Source organism: Phocoena sinus, chromosome 13, assembly GCF_008692025.1.
Source record: "Phocoena sinus isolate mPhoSin1 chromosome 13, mPhoSin1.pri, whole genome shotgun sequence".
Lineage (NCBI taxonomy): Eukaryota > Metazoa > Chordata > Mammalia > Artiodactyla > Phocoenidae > Phocoena > Phocoena sinus.
Window position 1 is genome coordinate 80475767 of NC_045775.1, and position 18302 is coordinate 80494068.

The window sequence follows — 18302 nt, forward strand, 5'->3', positions numbered from 1 at the left end:
AAGGCAGGGGACACGGGTTCGATCCCTGGTCAGGGAACTAAGATCCCACATGCCACAGGGCAACTGAGCTCGCAGGCCTCAACTAGACAGCCTGCGTGCCGCAAACTACAGAGCGCACGTGCCCTGGAGCCTGCGCGCCACAACTAGAGAAGAGAAAACCCTTGTGCCACAACTAGAGAGAAGCCTGTGTGCCGCAATGAAGATCCCGTGTGCCGCAGCTAAGACCTGATGCAACCAAAAATAAATAATAAAATGAATGATAAATCTTTTAAAAAAAAAAAAAGTAAAAATTGGTAAACGAAACGTGACTCTTGCATGTGATATAACTCCGCTGGAGTGTGTTAAAGATGAAGTGTCCCAGTTCTGGGGAAAAGAACAGACCCACGATGTCCTTGGCTCTGTGTTAGCCAGGGGTTACATCCATTTCTTCGAAAAAATTAAAATTCCTCATTTTTTTGAATCTTAAAAAGTATTAATGTGTTAAATTTCATCTATGAAACAAGGAGATTGCTACTTTTTTTCCGTTCATCTTTCGTTGTAGGAAGTACCTCACACTGACGAGTTTTTGGATGATTCAACCGTGTGGGGTGTCCGCTGCAACAAAACCCTGGCTCCCAGTCCCAAGAGCCCGGGAGACTTTACGTCTGCTGCACAGCTGGCATCTACGCCCTTCCACAGGCTTCCAGTGGATTCAGTGCACCCTCTAGAAGATAAAGGTGTGCCTTACACTATCTTAGTGTCTTCTGCCAACTTCAGTTCTTTTACTATTGTAGTTTTCTTCTGGAAGATTTGAAAATCATAAAGAGGAAACTTAAAATCCATTCACTGTATTATTACATATACGGTTTTTGGTTTTGGCATAATGTCTTTCTAAAGTGTATGTGCATTTTAAAAGTTTGATAACTTAGATTTTAGGTAGAACGGGAGAAAAATCTATAGAAGCATTTAAAGGCAAAGATACAAAGTCCAACCCATTTGTATGGGATTATAGCTTTATTTCATGTTTTACAACAAACAAAATAGCCCCTACAGACAGACTTGAATGTTAAAAATATGAACATTTTATTTTCTAATTTGGTAAGAGTAACAAACAGCAAATTTTAATCCTTGATATGTATCTACAAATTTTATTACTTTAGAGATGTAGCCAAGTACTATACTCGGAAAATCATATTTAAAAATTTTTTAGTGATCTGATAAAACTCACAGATGGTCCTTATTTTCCCCAAACATAACATTCTCATATCAAAGATCTTTATACATATGAACTGAAGCTTAACAAATGACACAGTTATTGAATACAGATAATTATTACCTATTAAATACGATCCTGCAAAATAAATACAGGCATACCTTGTTTACTGCACTTCATTGCACTTTGCAGATACTGGATTTTTTTTTAACAAATTGAAGGTGTGTGGCAGCCCTGTGTCAAGCGGCCCACTGGCACCATTTTCCAGCAGCATTTACTCACTTTGTGTCTGAGTCACATTTTGGTAATTCTTGCAATATTTCAAACTTTTCCTTATTGTTATATTTGTTATGGTGATCTGTTGTCAGTGGTCTTTGATGTTACTATTGTGACTGTTTTGGGGTGCCACGAACCTCACCCACGGCAGATGGTGAACTTAGTGAATGGCTGTTGTGTGTGTTCCCTGATTGCTCCCCCCGCTGGTCATTCCCTGTCTTCCTCACTCTCCTCGGGCCTCTCCCCTGAGACACAAAAATAGTGAAATTTAGGCCAGTTAATAACCCTACAGTGGCCTCTAAGTGTTCAAGTGAAAGGAAGAGTTGCACGTCTCTCACTTCCAATCCAAAGCTAGAGATGATTAAGCTTAGTGAGGAAGGCGTGTCGAAAGCCCAGGTAGGCCTCTTTCACCATGTGGATGCAAAGGAAAAGTTCTTGAAGGAAATTAAATGTGCCACTCCAGTGAACATATAAATGATAAGAAAGCAAAACAGCCATATTGCTGATAGGGAGAAAGTTTGAGTGACCTGGATAGAAGATCAAAGCAGCCACAACATCCCCTGAAGCCAGAGCCTAATCCAGAGCAAGGCCCTAACTCTCTTCAGTTCTCTGAAGGCTGAGAGGTGAGGAAGCTGCGGAAGAAAAGTGTGAAGGTAGCAGAGGTTGGTTCGTGAGGTTTAAGGAAAGAAGGCATCTCCTTATCAAAAGCGCGAGGTGAAGCGGCAAGTGCTGACGCAGAAACTGCAGCAAGTTGTCCAGAAAAGCTAGCTAAGATCATTAATGAAGGTGGCTACACTAGACAGCAGGTTTTCAATGTAGATGAAACAGCCTTATATTGGAAGAAGATGCCATCTAGGACTTCCAGAGCCAGAGAGGAGAAGTCAAGGTCTGGCTTTAAAGCTCCAAAGGACAGGCTGACTCTCCTGTTGGGGCTAATGCAGCTGATGATTTTAAGTTGAAGCCAATGCTGTTTACCATTCCAGAAGTCCTAGGGCCTTTAAGAGCTATGCTTCATCTATTCTGGCTATTCTCTATAAATGGAGCAGCAAAACCAGATGGCAGCAAATCTGTTTACAACATGCTTTACTGAATATGTTAAGTCCACTGTTAAGGCATACTGCTCAGAAGATTCCTTCCAAAATAGTACTGCTCATTGACAATGGACCTGGTCATCCAAGAGCTCCGATGGTGATGTACAATGAGATTATTTTCATGCCTGCTAACACAACATCCATTCTGCAGCCCATGGATCAAGGAGTAATTTAGACTTTCAAGTTTTATTATTTAAGAAATACATTTCAGGGACTTTCCTGGTGGTCCAGTGGTAAAGAATCTGCCTTCCAATGCAGGGGACGCAGGTTCGATCCCTGGTCAGGGAACTAAGATACCACGTGCTGTGGGGCAACCAAGCCCACGCGCCTCAACTAGAGAGATGCCCATGTGCCACGGCAAAGATCCTGCCTGCCACAACGAAGACCTGATGCAGCCTAAATACAAAAAAAAAAAGGAAACACATTTCATAAGGCTATAGCTGCCATAGACAGTTCCTCTGATGAATCTGGGCAGTCAATTGAAAACCTTCTGGAAAGGATTCACCATTCTAGATGCCATTAAAAACATTTCTGATTCATAGGAAGAGGTCAAAACATTATCAGGAGTTTGGAAGAAGTTGATGCCAACCCTCATGGATGACTTTGAGGGGTTCAAGACTTCAGTGGAGGAAGTAACTGCAGATGTGGTGGAAATAGCAAGAGAACTAGAATTAGAAGTGGAGAGAAGGTGTGACTGAATTGCTGCAATTTCATGATAAGATTAATGGACGAGGAGTTGCTTCTCATGGATGAGCAAAGAAAGTGGTTTCCTGAGATGGAATCTACTCCTAGTGCAGATGCTGTGAAGATTATTTTGTTTTGTTTTTTATTTTTTTTTATTTTTTATTAGTTTTTGTTGGAGTATAGTTGCTTTACGTGAAAATTGTCGAAATGACAACAAAGGATATAAAATACTACATAAACTGAGTTGATAAAGCAGCGGCAGAGTTTGAGAGGATTGACTCCAATTTTGAAAGAAGTTCTACCGCGGGTAAAATGCTATCAAACAGCATTGCATGCTACAGAGAAATCGTTCATGAAAGGAAGAGTCAATCGATGTGGCAAACTTCACTGTTGTCTTATTTTAAGAAACTGCCACGATGACCCCAGCCTTCAGCAGCCACCAGCCTGATTAGTCAGCAGCCACCAACATCGAGGCAAGACCCTCCACCAGTTGTAAAAGATTACAACTCCCTAAAGGCTCAGATGATGGTTCGCATTTTTTAGCAATTAACTGTTTTTTAATTGAGGTATGCACACTGTTTTTTTTTAGACATAATGCTATTGCACACTTAAGACTTCAGTACAGTGTAAACATAACTTCTGGGCTTCCCCGGTGGCGCAGTGGTTGAGAGTCCGCCTGCTGATGCAAGGGACTTGGGTTCGTGCCCCTGTCCGGGAGGATCCCACATGCTGCGGAGCGGCTGGACCCGTGAGCCATGGCCGCTGAGCCTGCGCGTCCGGAGCCTGTGCTCCGCAACAGGAGAGGCCACAACAGTGAGAGGCCCGCGTACCGCAAAAACAAAAACAAAAAACATCTATATGTACTGGGAAACCAAAAAATTTGTGTGACTCGCTTTATTGTGATGTCCTCTTTATTGCAGTGGTCTGGATACAAACCCACAATATCTCTAAGTATGCCTGTGCTATGAGATCTGGGACCGCTTTACCTTTTTCTGCTAATTTACTAGCCAAGCACTATCACTGCTGGCATTTTTTTTTTTTTTTAATAGCAGTTGTTCACTGAAGGAATAGTGAAAGAACTGCAGAAGAATTTCATTCCCCTGGATGAAAGCTTATTGTAATGTGAAGTCTGAGCCTATAGGCCTAAAAGTTTTTAACTAAGGAGTAAACATTTTTTCTTACTGTACTAACCAAATATATTTCTTTCCTGAATTTTAAAGGAGGATTTAGTTGAAACTTGGACAATTGCCAAGTGCTATCACAGACTTGCTACATTAATTCTAAAAATTTAAAGCTATTTCAATTTGGAAAACCTAATCTGTTTAACAGTCAAGAGTCTTTCATAAAGTCAATATTGACCTTTCTTAGTGTATTTGCCACTTTGATTGTATAAATAGAAGCTAATGTTCTAGTACTAAAAAGTGGTAGCACCTGTTCAGTGAAGCAGTATCTGATAAAATTTCATCTAGTGTAATAGTTGGCTCTATATTATATTAGCATCACTTGGTAGAAGTATGCTCTGTATTTCTGCCCTATCTAGTTTGTCTCTCCATAGATAGATTTCTTTTTTTAATTAAAGGGAGTGATAGTAAGTATTGCCAGGTTGCTTTCTGGTGTGAACCTCTGAGTCAGTTCAGTCAACTAAACGCTGACTAAATAAGGCAAGTTAGACTGAAAGACACCAAAATCTCCGCCCTCCACAAGCATTTCAGCCTTTTATTCTCCATGGCCTTGGCATCGGCTTCTCCTCAAACAGGGTGTGCACACTGCCACCCGTAACTTCCCGTGGTCTGATCATCCTCCCACGGTGAACCTGCTGCCCTCTGGACTCTTTTCTCTTGAAGGATTGTATGGATTAGATGTATAAGGTTGAAACGCTCACATATAACGGTAGAATTTTTTAAGTGATTTTTTTCCCCATTTTTTAAACATAGTACATTTTACCATGGAATACTATTTTGAAATTATAATGAAAGTCAGTGTAAAAAGGAATCCTGGACTTTATAACCATATAAAATCATATGTGTGTGTATAATGCCCATCTCTACTTTTCTGTATATTTCAGAAAATGTGGTAGCAGAACAGTACACCCATGTGACTTTGAATTCTTGTGAAAGAAACAAGATGGAACCCTTGAAAGAGAGAAAGTTCAGGTATTGTGTGGGTGCATGTGGTCCTGTCTGTCTCCCTTTTCATTCTAGCTTGCTTCTTAAGCTGTAATAGAATACCTCATTCCAGCCCTTCTTTAAGGGCTGCCAGAGTTTTTATCAACTCAGAGCTTTAAGTCAGAAGGTACTGTCTGTACATATAAATACAATGACACTTGGTACGTCAGGGCAGTGAGAGAAGCAGCTGGGGTATCAGAGAATCCCTGGGGAGACTGTTCCTGTGACTGACTTCCACTGATTTGGGGAGCAGAACTGCAGATGCTCTTGCCAGCCAAAGACTGTGACATATAAAGACTATTGCAGAACTGAGCAAACACCTAACTGCTTCTGTATACCCATTATAATTGAGAAAATCAATAACTTTCTTTTTTTTTTCTTCTTTTTGGCTGTGTTGGGTCTTCATTGCTGCTCACAGGCTTTCTCTAGTTGTGACGAGCAGGGGCTACTCTTCGTTGTGGTGCGTGGGCTTCTCATTGCGGTGGCTTCTCTTATTGCGGAGCACGGGCTATAGGTGCGTCAGTAGTTGGAGCACACGGGCTCCAGTAGTTGCAGCACGTGGGCTCAGTAGTTGTGGTGCGCGGGCTCTAGGGCGAGGGGGCTTCAGTAGTTGTGGTGCTCGGGCTTAGTTGCTCCGCGGCATGTGAGATCTTCCCAGACCAGGGATCAAACGCGTGTCCCCTGAATTGGCAGGCGGATTCTTAACCACTGCACCACCAGGGAAGTCCTATAACTTTCTTTTAAGAGGAAGAAGATAGAATGTTTAAGCCTCTTAGGTTCTGATGCAAAATGCAGACTTCCCATACATACACTAATGCTTTGCAGAAGCAAAATTCTGCCACACTTGAATAGTCTGGTGAATGTCACAGACGCTAAAAGTAGCTACAGTCTTCTGAGTATTTATTATACTCCTGCACAGCACTTAATGCTTTTCATGTACTGCACCTTTAACTAACCCTTATAATAACTTTAATTGTAGGAACTTTTCTTTTCCAGCACTATAGATGAGGAAACCAGATCCAGAGGGCTAAATAAAGGACCCAAAGCCATACGGCTTCTACTTTGCAGCCCCGGGATTTGAACCCCTATCTCTGATTTCAGAATCCTCGCTCTCACCACTATGCTGTACTGCTGCTTATTATCAAAAACCTCTTCTTGAACTAAGACCCCTGTAAATAAATGATTGGATTAAAGGACATGAGCAGAACTTACAAAAGAAAAATTAATGAATAAACATGTAGAAAAGGGTTAACTCACTAGAAATAAAATTAATGCAAATTAAATAGATTTTGCCTTTTAATTTAAAATTTTACTCAGTGGGCATAGTCTATTACTGCCCACCAGGAATCTTCCTTTGTGCAGCTAAACTTTTGACTCATAAGACTACCATAAACCACACTTGGCACAAGATTAATTTAGATGTATATAGGACAAAAATCACTGTTGCCAGCAGGGTAATACTGTCCAAGAAACTATTGTCTTTGACTGCATGTGACAGTTAAGCTGCAAGGAAACAAGACTCATGTGGGGAGACACCCAGGGACAGAGGCTTCCTTAGCTTCGAAACCTTATTCCCAGGGAGTCAGTGGCTCTTGCAACACTCCATAGATTTAGTTTCCAGAGTCCCCGCCAGGGACAGGCCCATTACGAGAATCATTATACCTGAAGCCTGAATCTATGGATTCCCAGCACATGTTCATAATTCTCCCAGTCTAGATACAGCCATTTTTTATCATAAGCACTGATGACAGTGATACCTTACCTTTTCAGTTTTCAGTGGAGAAGGGGGAGAGCTAGAAAGTTAAACAAAATTCACAGTTTTGTGGAGAAGGGAAAGGGATTTTATTCATCGTTTATGCACCCACAGTAATTTGGTCACTCATGTTGCTAGTAGCAATGTACATGGGTTTGGAAACACATCTGTTTCGTTGTAATATAAAATATTGGAAATATGTTCAATATCTAAGAACAAGGGAATTGTTACACTTCATCACACATCCACTGGATTAAATGGTGTACAGCATTAAAACCCACAGTAGAACTGTGGAGAAACCCAGCAGACACCACCTTTCCCAAATAATCAGGCTAACGTCACCCGTGATGACACATGGTGATGTCATGGGAGGAGAAGGGCGCATCACCTCTGTGATATTCTCCCCAAACCAATACTCATAGTCTAGCCAGGAGGAAAGCAAGAGAAACCCAAATTGAGGGACGGTCTACAAAATAGCTGGCTAGTACTCCTCAAAACCGACAAGGTCTTAGGAAACTAGGAAAGACTAAGAAAGTGTCACAGAGGAGAAGAGAGTAAGGAAGGAGGCTGACAACTAATGCAGCATGGTGTCCCCGATTGGATCCTGGAGCAAACACGGGGCCTTGTGGAAAACCTGGCGAAATCCAAACAAGGTCTGGAGGTTAGTCAATAGTAATATGACAAAGGTTGGTTTACTGGTTTTGACAAGAGAGCCACTTTAATGTGACCTGGTAACACTAGAGGAAATTGGTGAGGAACATATGGGAATTCTCTTTTATTTCTGTGACATTTCTTTAAATCTAAATTCCAAAATTAGTTTATTATTTTAAAAATTCATGGTAGGAAAAATGCCTGTGTCAAGCAGTAAAAAATGCAACATGAAGTTGCATGAATTCATTTGTATAAAAATACATACTCGTGCATCTGTTTGTAGATATGTGAATCTAAAGGTGCAGAGAGAATATGTGTGTGGAGACGTATGTACAGTCCAAACTTGTTATTTGCATTGGTTCTTTTCTATAAAATCACTGCAAACACTGAATTAGCAAATACTGACCCATTGCTTCTAGGGGAAATACACAGTTAGGATCCTACAGGCCTGTGGTCACAGCACTTTGTTTAAAGACACTTATTTAGGGCTTCCCTGGTGGCTCAGTGGTTAAGAATCTGCCTGCCAATGCAGGGGACACGGGTTCGAGCCCTGGTCTGGGAAGATCCCACATGCCAGGGAGCAACTAAGCCTGTGCACCACAACTACTGAGCCTGCAATCTAGAGCCCGTGAGCCACAACTACTGAGCCCACGAGCCACAACTACTGAGCCCGCGTGTCACAACTACTGAAGTCCACGCGCCTAGAGCCCGTGCTCCGCAACAAGAGAAGCCACCGCAGTGAGAAGCCCGTGCACCGAAACGAAGAGTAGCCCCCGCTCACCACAACTGGAGAAAGCCCATGTGCAGCAACGAGACCCAACACAGCCAAAAAGAAATAAATAAAATAAATTTATATTTTAAAAAGACACTTATTTAATATATTACTATTGATTCATTAACATTGAACTTGTGGCCAACAGCACTGTAACCCATGCCTGAACGAAATTTATCCAACACATAATTTCTCCACGAGACACGTCACAGCCTTCTTGCACTTAGGAACGCTAGACAGCACTTGAGCACTGCACTTGGGGAACAGTTAAACAGCTAAATCACCAACTAAAAGCACAAAAATGCAAGAAAAAGCAACACCCCACATCGCTAACTATACTGTGAAAGGACACTGTTTACAGTATGAGCTGAAATGAAAAGGCAGAGCGTCACCTTGCTCGACCTCACCTGGGAACATAAATGTTGAGTGACTCAAATTTTTCATTGTTCTGCACGTCTTGAGATGACAGCAAAAGCCCCATGAGTGTTGTTTGGGGTAACAAATATTTTCATGTAGGTGAATTCACAGGTATGGAATCCTTGAGGAATGAGGATCGATTGTGTGTGTGTGTGTGTGTGTGTGTGTGTGTGTGTGTAGAAATATACTGATGTTAGGCTGTTGGACTACGGCTGACATTTTCTGTTTGTTTCAGTGTTATAAAAGAAGCCATTTTTGGAATAAAATATTCAGTCCCTATTACAGTAGTGATGCCTAGAAGACAACTTAAGAAAATAAACCCTTTCCTACCAACATCTCCTACTAAAGAATATCCAATGTGTCACCTCACCTATTTAATATATTACCACGTTTATTTTATTTCTATTCATATTGTATGAGCTGTGTATCTGCATATATTTGTTTGTATGAAGAAAATGCCTTAATAAGCTCTTTGTAAAGCAGTTTTGAAATCTCATTCCTAGAATGAAAAGGAAACTGTTTTGTGGGATTTTTATGTGTACAAACCCAATAAAGCTTGTAATCATATGTGTTTATCTTGTCCCTTTAACACATCCAGTCCGATTGAAGAGAAAAGCCCAGAACCAGCGTTCCCCACAGATGTCTCTTCAGCATCCTTGCTCCGTCTGAGCCAACCTGCTGCAGCTGTGCTGACCAGCGAGGCGGAGTGGGGCCTCAAGGCCTGTAAACTCACAGACCCTGACTTTGCCCCTGCAGAGGATCCAGCAGACGCCAATGCCAGGTTCCAGGCAGAACCCATGCAGACAGGCTTGCTTGGAAATATCGACGCTCCAGGTGTGAACAGATGCTCCTTCTTAATTGTTCCCTGAATAAGGACAATAACCTGTTAAAAGCTGTTCCATGAAAGAAGCTCAAAGAGCAGGGCCTTGAATGCCATTGAGAAGAACGCAAGTTCAGACAAACTTGCATGCCGTTTCACCGTGCACACAACAGTAACACACTTGAAGGACTAATTAATTTGTTTTAATTTTAAAAGGTATCAAAATAACTACTGTTGGAAAAGAGAACTGGAATTGGAGGGCCCATTATGCCAGGCGTTTAATTTAATACTGTTATCCCCATTTTACAGAAAAGTAAACAGGCTCAGGGTTAGAGGACCCCACCCCTACCCCAAGGTTACACAGAAACAATCTTAACAGTGGACAAGAGCACAGACTCTGGAGATAGACTAGCTAGATTCTAATCCTAGCTCCCCCTCTTAGGCTGTCTTGTGATCTTGGCAAAGATTATTTCAATTCTCCATGGCCCTGTTTTCTATAAAGTGGAGGGGTTGGCAGTACCTACTTTAGGGTCTTACTGTTAGGACCAAGTGAGTTAGTAAACATCAAGGGCTCAGAAAAGTGTCCCGCATCTGCTTAGCACTAGTAAATATCAGTCATGTTGGGTTAGTCTTTGATAACTACCACTAATAGAATTTTTTATAACATTCTAAATTGGGCAGAAACTTTTTTCTTCCCTTTAGAAACGGTTTCTCTTTGTGTCTTTGTGGACCCAAAGTATATCTCATACAGACAAATTGCACGTAGGTAGTATGCGTTAAAAGGCAGCCGTGTTTTATAAATAGAAGTGGAAAGCAATTTAAAGAATACATATATGATCATGTTAGAAGTAACTAATCTCCAAGTTTGCCATTAAGACATGTACCCATAATTGTGTTAAAGGCAAAATCTAGAATAGATGCCCTTGGTGTTAATTTCCTTTGTCCCAACTGAATATTGATTTAAATTTGTAGATCTAAAATGACAGATAATGAACTGTGCAGAAGTACCCATTTTGACTTTTGAAAATGGTTCTTTATTATTTGAATCAGTGCTCTTTAAAGATAAGGCTTTTGAAAGCTTATTTAATGAATGTCTCCACTTGCTTTGTCTATGATTTATTTGGTAAAAGTCTTGGATACTGAATTCCTTTTCTTTTTTGTTCCTGTTCCTTTAAGACTTCACTGTTGAGAATCCCTGGGATGATGAGTTGATTGTCAAACTTTTATCCGGGCTTTCTAAACCAGTGAGTTCCTATCCAAATACTTATGAATGGCAATGTAAACTTCCAGCCATCAAACCGAAGACTGAATTTCAACTGGGTAAGAACCATATGGGTAATAAAACTTTAAACTCTTCTTTTCTCTGTGGGAAGTTGATGTTTTTTCCTCCTGGCACCACCCTCACACCTAGCCCTCCACCCCCTCTCCCACTTCCAGTAAAAAGTTTTATCTGTAGTATTAAGATGATAACATTTTGTTAAGCCATGACTGTAGGATTTCGATTGCTGTTGGGACTATAACTTATAAAGGCAATTTGGCAATAGCTATCAAAATTTTAAATGCATATACTTTTAGACCCAGACATCCACTTTTAAGAATTTCCTGCAGATACACTTGGATATATTTAAAGTGAGGTGTGTGTAAAAGCAACAGATTGGAAACAACATAGGCATCTAAGGGGACTGCTTAAATAAATTATGGGACATCTCTACAGTAAACTACAGCTCACTCTGTACAGCTAGGGACTGATCTCCAAAACATGCTTCTACGTGAAAGGGCAGGCTAGTGTTATATGCTGCTCTTTATTTCTTAAAAAGGGGCAAGATAATATATCTTCATACTCGATAGTATTTCCAGAGAACACTTGAAGGGTACTCAAAACTAATAAAAATGGTTAGTTGTTAGTGGGAGGGGAAACAGGGTAGATGTGGATAACAATGGGAGCAAGACTTCTCATAATGTACTTTCCACACACATGCACACACAACACAGATTCCCCTATTATTAACATCTTGCATCGGTGTGGTACATTTGTTAAAGTTGATGAGCCAATATTGATACATTATTATTAACAACAGTTCATAGTTTACATTAGGATTCATTCTTTGTGTTGTACATTCTGTGGGGTTTGACAGATGTGTAATGACATGCATCTGTCATTACAGTAGATGTGTAATGACATGCATCTGTCATTACAGTATCATACAGAACAGTTTCAGTGCCCTAAACCCCTGCGCTTAATCTATTCATCCGTTCCTCCCTCTACCTGAAACCCTAGCAACCACTAATCTCCTACTGCCGTCCCCACATAGTTGTAATCATTACAGTATATAGACTTTTCAGATTGGCTTCTTTTGCTTAGCAATATGCATTTAAGTTTCCTCCATGACTTTTCACGACTTGATAGCTCTTTCTTTTTCATCTCTGAGGAGTATTCCATTGTGGGAAGGTACTATAGTTTATTTATCCATTCACCTATTGAAGGATATCTTGGTTGCTTCCAAGTTTTGGCAATGATGAATAAAGCTGCTGTAAACATTCCTGTACAGTTTTTGTGTGGATGTAAGTTTTCAGTTCATTTGGGTAAGTACTAAGGAGTGTGATTGCTGGATCATATAGTTAAGGCTATGTTTACTTTTGTAAGAAACTGCCAAACTGTCTTCCAACGGGGTTTGTACCATTTTGAATTCCCACAGTAATGAATGAGAATTCTGTTGCTCCACATTCTTGTCAACATGTGGTATTGTCAGTGTTTGGGGTTTTAGCCATTCTAGTAGATGTGCAGTGGTATTTCACTATAGTCTTTAATTTGCAATTCTTTAATTATGTATGATGTTGAACATTTTTTCATGTGTTTATTTGCCATCTGAATACCTTCTTTCCTGAGATTTATGTTCAGATCGTTTGCCCATTTTTCAATCAGGTTGTTTGTTTTCTTATTAAGAGTTCATTGTATATTTTGACTATACAGTGGTCCTTTATCAGTTGTTTTACAAAGATTTTCCCCCAGCCTCTGGCTTGTCTTTTCATTCTATTAGCTGTGTTTTTTGCAGAGTAGTTTTCAATTTTAATCAAGTCCAGTTTATCACTTTTTTCCTTTCACGGATCATGCTTTGGGTGTTGTATCCAAGAGGTCATCAGCAAACCCAAGGTCACCTAGATATTCTCCTATGTTATCTGATAGGAATTTTGTAGATTTGTGTTATATATTCAGATCTATGAACCATTTTGAATTAACTTCTGTCAAAGGTGTAAGATCTGTGTCTAGATTCATTTTGCATGTTGATGTTCAGTTGTTCCATCACCATTTGTTGAAAAGACTATCTTTCCTGCATTGAATAGCCTTTACTCTTTTGTCAGTGATCAATTGACTATATTTGTTTGGGTCTATTGCTGGGCTCTCTCCTCTGTTTCATTAATGTATTCGCCTATTCACCAATACCACACTGTCCTGATTTTGGTAGCTTTTATAGTAAGTCTTGATGTTGGGTAGTGTCGGTCCTCCAATTTGTTCTCCTTCAATACTGTGTTGGCTGTCTGATTCTTTTGCCTTTCCATATAAACTTTAGAATTAGTTTGTCATTATCCACAAAAATGACTTGGTGGAATTTTGCTTGGTATTGCATTGAATCTATAGATCAAGTTTGGAAGAACTTCACAATGCTGTGTCTTCCTATCTGTGTATATAGAATATCTCTCCATATATTTAGATTTTTAAATTTGCTTCATCAGAGTTTTATAGTTTTCCTCATGTAGACCTTGTACATTTTTTGTTACATTTATACTTAAATATTTCATTGGGGGGGAGTTGCTAATGTAAATTGTATTGTGTTTTTAATTTCAAATTCCACTTATTCATTTTTGGTACATGTGGCATAGAACTAACTGTTCATAGTATTCCTTTATTATCCTTTTAATGTCCATAGGATCTGTAGTGATGCCCCCTCTTTCATTTCTGGTATTAGTAATATGTGTCCTCCCTAATTTTTCTTAGTTGGCCTGGCAGAGGCTTATCAATTTCATTGATGTTTTCAAAGAACCAACTTTTTTTCCCACAGAACCAACTTTTGTTTTCATTGATTTCCTCTACTGATTTTCAGTTTTAAATTTTGTTGATTTCTACTCTGATTCTTCCTTTTCGTCTGCTTACTTTGGATTTAATTTGCTCTTCTTTTTCCAGTTTTCTAAGGTAGAAACTAAGATTATTGATTTTAGATCTTCTTTTCTAACATATGCATTGAATGCTATAAATTTCTAATACTGCATTTTCCACATCTCATAATTTCAATAAATTATGTTTTCAAAGTGTGTTATTTAATCTCCAAGTTTTGGGGGACTTACCAGCTATCCTTCTGTTATTGATTACCAGCTTAATTCCACTGTGATCTGAGTGCATACTTCATATGATTTCTTTTTTTTTTTTTTAATTTGGTGAAGTTGTGTTTTATGGCCTAGAATGTGGTCTTTCTTGGTTACTGTTCCACGTAAGCTTGAAAAGAATGTATATTCCACTGTTGTTAAATTAAGTATTTCATGAATGTCTATTAGATCCAGTTGATTGGTGGTGGTGCTGTTCGGTTCAACCATGCCCTTAAGGATTTTCTGCCTGTTGGATCTGTCAATTGCTGATAGAGGGATGTAGAAATCTCCAACTGTAATAGTGAATTGATTTATTCTCCCTGCAAGTCTGTCAATTTTTGCCTATTTTGATGCTCTGTTCTTAGGCTCATACACATTAAGGATTGTTATGTCTTGGAGAACTGAGCCCTATATCATTATGTAATGCCTTTCTTTATCCTTGATAACTTTCCTTACTCTTAAGTCTGTTCTGTGTAAAATTAATATAGCTACACCAGCTTTCTGTTGATTAATGTTAGCGTGACATATCTTTCTCCATGCCTTTACTTTTATTATTTCTGTGTCTTTATATTTAGGGTGTGTTTCTTATAGACAACATATAGTTGGGTCTTGTATTTTTATCTATTGTGATATAGTTGAATTAATATCTACTATATTTGTTACTGTTTTCTATTTATTGCCCTTGTTCTTCATTTCCTTTTTGTCTTTCACTCTCTTTCTGCCTTCTCTGGTTTTAATTATTTATGTGATTCTATTTTCTCTCTTCTCTTAGCATATCAATTATACTTCTTTCTTTACTTTTTTTAGTGGTTGCCCTGGAGTTTGCAATGTACATTTACAAGTAGTCCATGTCCACCTTCCAATAACACTATACTGCTTCACAAATAGCACAAGTCCCTTATAACAATGTTACCAATTCCTCCCTCCTCCCCCTTATGGCATTACTCTCACTCATTTCACTTATCCACAGGCTGTGCTTACTGAACACATTGTTGCTATTATTATTTTGAACAGCTATCTGTTAGATGAATTAAGAATAAAAAATAAATAAATAAAAGATTTTACTTTATCTTCATTTATTCCTTTTCCTATACTTTTCTGATCTGAGTTTCTGACCTGTACCATCTTCCTTCCCTCTGAAGAACTTCTTTTTTCTCTTTTATTATTTTTATTGGAGTATAGTTGCTTTACAATGTTGTGTTAGTTTCTGCTGTACAGCAAAGTGAATCAGCTATACGTATACATATTGGATTGGCCAAAAAGTTCGTTCGGGATTTTCCATACGATGTTACAGAACGAATGAACTTTTGGGCCAACCCAATATATCCCCTCTCTTTTGGATTTCCTTCCCATTTAGGTCACCACAGAGCATTGAGTAGAATTCCCTGTGCTATATGTTAAGTTCTCATTAGTTATCTATTTTATGCATAGTATCAATAGTGTATATATGTCAATCCCAATCTCCCAATTCATCCCACCCCCCAGAACTTCTTTTACCATTTCTTTCAAGGCAGGTTTACTGGTGACAGATTGCCTTAATTTTTGTTTGTCTAATGAAGTCTTTATTTCTTCTTCACTTTTGAAAGGGAAGAATTCTTGGTTTGTGGTTTTTTGGCTTTTTTTTTTTTTTTTTTTCTTTCAACACTTACTCCGCTCTCTTCTTGCTTGTATGGTTTCTGAAGGGAAGTCAGTGTGATTCTTATGCTTGCTCCTCTATAGGTAAGGTGCTTTATTCCTCTGGTTTCTTTCAATATTTTCTCCTTGTCTGATTTTCTGCAGTTTGAACATGACATGCCTAGATGTAGCTTTTTGGTATTCTTCCTGCTTGGCGTTCTCTGAAATTCCCGGATCTGTGATTTGGTTTCTGTCATTGATTTTGGAAATTTCTCAGCCATCATTACCCCAGCTATGTCTTCTGTTCTCTTTTTCTTCTTCATCCTAGTGTCCCATTACACATTTGTTACCCCTTTTGTAGCTGTCCCATAGTTCTTGAACATTCTATCTTTTTCATTTTATTTTTCTCTTTGCATTTCAGTGTTGGAAGTTTCTGTTGGCATATTTGTCAAGCTCACAGTTTCTTTTTCCAGCCACATACAGCCTATTGATGAGCCCATCAAAGATATTCTTCATTTTGTCACAGTCCTTTTTTATTTCTAGCGTTTCCTTTTGATTCTTTCTCGGGGTTTGTATTTGTCTCCTTACATTACTCTTGTATTCTTGCATTTCGTTTACCTTTTTCATTACAGCTCTTAGCATATTAATCATAATTTTTTTATTCCTGGTCTTATAATTCCAAAATCTTTTCTATATCTGTATCTGGTTCTGATACTTGCTCTGTCTTTTCAAGCTGTGTTTTTTGTCTTTTATTATGCCTTGTAATTTTTGTTAGAAGTCAGTCCTGATATCCTGCTGAAAGGAACTGAGATAAATAGCCCTTTAGTGTAAGGTTTATGCTTATCTGGTTTGGACTTAGGCTGTGTTTACTATTTTCTGTGGCTGTAGGTATCAAAGGCTGAAATTCCCCTTTGTGTCCTTATTTGTCTCCCCTGTTGTCTTTGGGCTTCCCTAGAGACTTGTTCCTAAATAAGGTCTGAGACATCAGTTCTTTCTGTGGTGCCTCCTCTCCCCACCCCCGCTTCGGTACTGGCTTCAGTGGTAGTTTCTGCTTCTGGGCTCTGCTATTCTCTGTATTCACCTGTCTGTCTCCTCAGTTTGGGGGGCAGCAGTTTTCCCTGTGACCTCAGTTCTCTAACAGATCTAAGAGTTGTTGATTTTCAATTTGTTCAGCTTTTTCTTACTGTGAGGGTAGATTGACGACTTCCAAACTCCTTACATGCCAGCTAGAAACCAGAAAGCTACTTTTTTATATTTGATTTTAAACACATGAATTCTTTTTTTAAAAAATTAAATATCTGTTACAACCTTACCTCTGTCATCTTTCTACCAAAACAAATAACCCCAGTGTAACTGAAAAATATCAAGACAAATCCAGCTGAGGGGCATTCTACAACTTACCAGGACAGTGCTCCTTGGAGCTGTCATGGTCATCAGAACAAAAAGTTAGAAACTGTCACAGCCTAGCAGAGTCTGAGGAGACTTGATGAATGTGTCCTAGAACATTAGGGGAAAACTAGTGAAATCTGAATCAAGTGTGGAGTTTAGTTAACAGTAACATACCAGTTTTGGTTCCTGTTTGTTGCCAGTGTAACTTGGTTATGTAAACGTTAGCAGTAGGGGAAACAGGATGCAGAACATACAGAAACTACTATCTTCTCAACTTTTCTATAAATCAAAAACTGTTCTAAAATAGAAAGTTTACTGCAATAAAAATTTTTTAATTATCTGTTAGAAATATCGGTACAGTTATGCTCTGCCCTTTTTATTCTGATGTAAAACGCTTGCATTTTTCAAAGGCACGTTCGAGCTTTGTTTAGCACTTTGTAGAGGATGTCCGCTTGTTCTTTCTGTCATCACAACAGTCTTGCCAAGTAGGCAGCACACGTACTCCCCCTTTAAATATGACAGCACTGGTAAAGAGAGGATGGCTGCCCGAGGCCCTGCTGCTCAGTGACAGGCCTGGGTCCCGGCAGTGCTGCCCTGGCTCCTCCATCACCTCGTTATAAAGGGGGTATTTTGTGGCAGGTATTTGTTTAACTTTCATGTAAGACTGGAAAAACATTTCCTAAGGGAGCTATATCCATTTTTATTTATTAAAGCAATTCAAGCACCAAGAAAAATTTACAAATACTTCATTTTGATAGCCTTTAATGTTTTGAGCCTTTTTTTCATTTTGACTTAACTATCTCCTCAGGTTCTTTGCTGGTCTATGTTGATCACCTTCTTGGAGAAGGGGCTTTTGCCCACGTCTATGAAGTTACCCACGGAGATGTGAACGATAGCAAAAATAAGCAGAAATTTGTTTTGAAGGTAAATGATCTGTACAATATAGAAAATGAATTTTAGGGCTAGAGTTTGCCAGCCTCCTTTTTTTTTTTTTTTTTTTTTTTTTTTTTTAAAGATAGTGGTGGTGGGGCTTCCCTGGTGGCGCAGTGGTTGAGAGTCCGCCTGCCGATGCAGGGGACACGGGTTCGTGCCCCGGTCCGGGAGGATCCCACATGCCGC

At 39.3% G+C, this 18302-nt stretch overlaps 1 protein-coding gene across 1 annotated transcript in view; it reads left to right on the forward strand.

The window, feature by feature from the left end:
• Nucleotides 1-18302, forward strand: part of BUB1 (BUB1 mitotic checkpoint serine/threonine kinase) — a 43738-nt gene that overhangs the window by 21550 nt on the left and 3886 nt on the right. Inside the window, exons 16-20 of the mRNA XM_032653482.1 lie at nt 542-716; nt 5309-5396; nt 9600-9835; nt 10998-11141; nt 17992-18107. Of these exons, the coding sequence (XP_032509373.1) occupies nt 542-716; nt 5309-5396; nt 9600-9835; nt 10998-11141; nt 17992-18107 (759 nt within the window). The remainder of the gene's footprint in view (nt 1-541; nt 717-5308; nt 5397-9599; nt 9836-10997; nt 11142-17991; nt 18108-18302) is intronic.